Raw genomic sequence first — 4,105 nt, forward strand, 5'->3', positions numbered from 1 at the left:
AAACTGAAAAAAAGAGAGTTTTCAACCAGGACAAATTAAGGGTTCCGTAGCAGTGGATGTAAGTTAATTATCTTGGTAACGTGCAGTGCTAATAGGATTTCCGATCCCCGACAGGACGCGAGGGCCGCCAGCATGCATTGAACTTGGAGTGAATTGAAGCTCGAGAGCCTCTGGCCTCCCCTACCATAGTTGCAGGTAGATCGGAGATGAGCGCAGACCCACGCACTCCGACTACCACACGAGACCTGGCCTGCCTTGTAACACGTGCCCCCGATTTAAGGCTGCGCCGTCGACCTACTACCTTCCCCTACATAGTACACACCAACTGACCCACACACGTCGTACATCAACAACATCTAACTCTCACGATCGATCGAGCTTTGCTCACCTTCTTCACCGGCCGGCCGCCCCGAGAGAGCTATCGAAACCCTCAACCTCGCGTACTTGTATATAAACCACACTGTTCCATTCGTGAGGCCACGAGCGAGCAAACGCCAACCACGCCCTCGTCCTCTTCCCACGGTCATCGAGACCTTCCCCACAGGATACCCAACGTGCCGGGCATGGGCAATTGCCAGACGGCCGAGGTGGCGGCCGTGGTCATCCAGCACCCAGCCGGAGGCGACGACGGGGTTGGCCGCGTCAAGGTCGAGCACGCGCACGGCACCCTCTCGGCGGCCGCCGTCATGGCCGCGAACCCCGGCCACTACGTCGCGGCGATCATCCCCACTGACGCCGCGGCGGCGGCGAAGAAGCGGCGTCTGAAGCTGCTCCGGCCCGACGATACGCTCGCGCTCGGCGGCGTCTACCGCCTCGTCAGCTTCGAAGGTATATATATATACAGGACCGTGCATGTCAGGAAAATACAGATTGATTTGTGTTCATGCATGGGCGGCGAGGCCATTCGCAGAGGTGCTGAGGGAATTCGTGTCCAAACGGCACGCCACGCTGAGCCACATGGTCGTCGTCGCCACCGCTGCTACCGATGACGATCGCCGGCCGGAGTCGGACCGCTCGCTTGCTGACAAGCAGCAGGTTGGGATGCAAGTCTCTTTTTTTTTTGAGTTATTGGGTTGATTCAAAATTTGATAAACTGAACTAGAATGATATGCTACGTAATTAGTTTGGGAGATAAAATGAATTAAAATGACAAACCCAAAAAACACTAATGGGTACCCACTTATATTCCTATGTGTGACTGATTCATTGTATTATATATGCTCATTTTTTTTCTAGATATGTTGCTGTGCTCATGGATGGACACTGCCAGCTGCGGCCGAACCAAAATAGCGCGATTATTCATTATTCCCACCAAACGCGCGCGCGAGAGAGAGTCCCGCATAAGATATTTACTATGGGCGCGTTTGGTTCCCTGTGGCTTAGGCCTGAACAGGCTTGCGTAATGCAGCCTCATGGCATTTGGTTGCCTGCCCAGGCACCTAAGCCAGGCTTTCTTATGCAGTGAGGACCCTCTAGCTTGGCTCCGCCAGTACGCCGGAATTGGGCGTACTAGCTAAGCCAGGCTTGTACAAGCCAACGGAGTCGCCTCACCACCACTGCGGCGGAGGGTCATCTACCTCCGAGGAAGCTCTCCAGCGAGACCGTGGCACAACCACGCACGGCGGCGGAGGGGTCACCTGCAGCCCAGGAAGCTCCCCATCACCTCATGTGCTTCCACCACCCAACTCCTTCCCTCGCTTGCCGCGGCGGCGGGACATCTCGGCGTAGCGTTGGTGTGGCCAGGCAGCTCGGAAGAGGAGCAACACATGATCGAGAAACAAAGAGGGGGAGAAGCTCAAGCTGCTTGGATTGGAGGAAATTCAGAAGGGGGAAATAGCTGCGCTTTGCCTATTGGAGAGGTGACCAAACGGAAAGAGAGAAGCAGAGACTGAGAGTCACAAGATGCAGTGCTGGGGGCTGCTGATTGCTAGCTTGCTTGGTAGGGGCTGCTGGTGCTAGCTTCTCGGAGGTGACGGCGAGAGCTGTTCCCGCTAGCTTGCTGCGATGGCACCATGCTTGGCAGCGTACATGGCCGCACGCATAGGAGATCTCAGAGCTCGATTCACCATGTACAGGGAGGTTCAAAAGCTATTGACAAGGAAGGGATTCGCATGCGGCGGAGCTCAATTTGCCGTCGAACCTCTCCACGCCATGTCCGGCGCGAGGATGGGTGAGGAAGGGAGATGGTAAGTTCACCGATGTCCAATACAAGATTGTCCTACCAATTTCTACAAGCAACCAAACACAAACTAGACTATCCAGACTATCAGTAGCCATCCAAACCAAACACGGCTGAATGTACTAGTTAAGCCTGGTGAAGTCTAGCCTGGCTTAGTTTTCTAGCCAGGCTAGAGCTGGCCAACTAACCAAACAGACGCTATGTGCAACAACCAAGTTCCCCTTTGCCCTTTGATACGTACACATAGGTTGGGTTGGGGCTTGTCAGCTTAATTAATCAAAGGTGGTCCTTTTTCATGCTTGTGCTGATTAATTATAGTAGGATGAGGAAGACCATCATCAATGGGAAGAGACAGCGATATCCAAACGTACCCTAGGTAGACGCGCAATTCTGCAACGTCGACACAAAATGGAGATGGGTTGCTTGAACAGCAAACAGGGTACGAATTTACAGAGCATTGCAATCAAGCAGGTAAACTAGACTGCATATATATTGTGCTCTCTGGAAAACCGATCATATGGTGCGTCAGACATTACTGATCAATGGTTTGTTCACCCGGCCGTAAAACATACGATGAACACTCTAAATTATACGTGCCGCTCGCAATAGATTACATACGTCTCGCTTCACCAAATCAAAGAAAGAAATATAAGCCATTTTTTTACTGGAATGATTGAAATAGACGACTTTCGAGATAGGCGAAAACATCTCCACCGCCGACATAAAAATAAATAAATAAAAAACTTAAGATCCATCATGACGAAATAAATTCAGATCTACGTATATATAGGTATGGATGGCAGGTCTGTTTCCAATTAATAAAAGCTGCTTTCATTTTCAGGAGGCCACTTCAGGTCCACTCGACCCGACGGCGAAGGGCCACCGTCCGTCGGATCCAGAGCCAAACTCGGGCGCTGCGCTCGTCATGCTCGGCGGCCGGTTGGGCCTCGCTCGGCACGGGCAGTGGAGGCCCGCCCTGCCCAGCATTGCGGAAGGGAGCGCTGCGGAAGAGAGCCCTTTGCTTAGTGTTTGACATGACTCTTCAGGCTCGTCGTGGTGAACTTAATTTGTGCTTCGATCACATGCGAGGACTCGAGGACACCTTGTATGCTTCCATCGCAAACTGTTTCTTTAATCTCCAGTTTGGAGCAAACAGGAGGCGACGTAATGAACTACTCTCTCAGTTTCAAATTATAAGTCATTTCAAAAATTTTAAAAAGTCAAACGATCTCAAAGTTTGATCAAAATTATAGAGAAAAATATAAAGATTTATGACATCAAATAGGTGTATTATGAAAATATAGCTAATAAAGAATCTAATGATACTCAATTAGTATCATAAATGTTATTATCTTATCATATAAATTTGTTTAAATTTGAAAAACATATACTGTACAAAATTCTTGAAATGACTTATAATTTAGAACGGAGAGAGTAATTAATTAGCCGAGTAATTAATTAGCCAGAAGCAGCCACTAAATGTCAGTTTGTCACGATGCGAGGGGCAGTAATGCCGCGTGAATAGTACTCACCTAGGATTAGTTAGCAAAGAGATAAACTAGGAAGGAAATAAAATAGATTGATTCGGTTAGATATTTACTTGGGAACATATTAGGTGCGACCAACCCCTTTGATGAGGACATGAAACCTATGGATACGACCATGATAGTTAATCACAAAGTGAGCTTGCTCCTAATTTTCTATAGTGATTTTTGGCACAATTCACTTGGTTTCACATGTATATGTCATTATTTGCTTGTAGGTGCCAATATTTCTCAAAGTGAAAGTCCATTAAAGTTGCTATCTCATTGTCACGGACTTGTTATTCATAATTGGGACCGTGGCCCAAGTTGGAGCACACCCCATCAAGATGGAGAACACATCAAGAAAGTTTTTAGACGTCCTCCAGCTTGACCACCTCCTTAG

General features: G+C 49.0%; 1 protein-coding gene across 3 annotated transcripts; it reads left to right on the forward strand.

Annotated features, from left to right (window-relative positions):
• The first annotated feature begins 408 nt into the window (after positions 1-408).
• Positions 409-3,354, forward strand: LOC120651256. Of its 3 annotated transcripts, XR_005666007.1 has the most exons (4): positions 409-828; positions 911-1,035; positions 1,237-2,186; positions 3,021-3,155. XR_005666007.1 is itself a non-coding variant. In XM_039928696.1 (3 exons), the coding sequence occupies exons 1-3, from the start codon at positions 564-566 to the stop codon at positions 1,288-1,290; spliced, it is 444 nt and encodes a 147-aa protein (XP_039784630.1). In that variant the 5' UTR covers positions 409-563; the 3' UTR covers positions 1,291-2,475. The 3 variants fall into 3 exon arrangements, 2 of the variants coding, with proteins under 2 accessions (XP_039784630.1, XP_039784629.1); XM_039928696.1 differs by lacking the exon at positions 3,021-3,155 and having other exon boundaries at positions 1,237-2,475; XM_039928695.1 differs by lacking the exon at positions 1,237-2,186 and having other exon boundaries at positions 419-828; positions 3,021-3,354.
• The last annotated feature ends 751 nt before the right edge of the window (positions 3,355-4,105 follow it).

This window comes from Panicum virgatum, chromosome 9K, assembly GCF_016808335.1.
Source record: "Panicum virgatum strain AP13 chromosome 9K, P.virgatum_v5, whole genome shotgun sequence".
NCBI classification, from domain to species: domain Eukaryota; kingdom Viridiplantae; phylum Streptophyta; class Magnoliopsida; order Poales; family Poaceae; genus Panicum; species Panicum virgatum.

Excerpts from the sequence above, each read along its gene's own strand:
- LOC120651256 (XM_039928695.1), top strand. The coding sequence starts at position 564 with ATGGGCAATTGCCAGACGGCCGAGGTGGCGGCCGTGGTCATCCAGCAC. Across the intron at positions 829-910 it reads CCGCCTCGTCAGCTTCGAAG|AGGTGCTGAGGGAATTCGTG; the intron begins GTATATATATAT and ends GGCCATTCGCAG. Across the intron at positions 1,036-3,020 it reads CGCTTGCTGACAAGCAGCAG|GAGGCCACTTCAGGTCCACT; the intron begins GTTGGGATGCAA and ends TTTCATTTTCAG.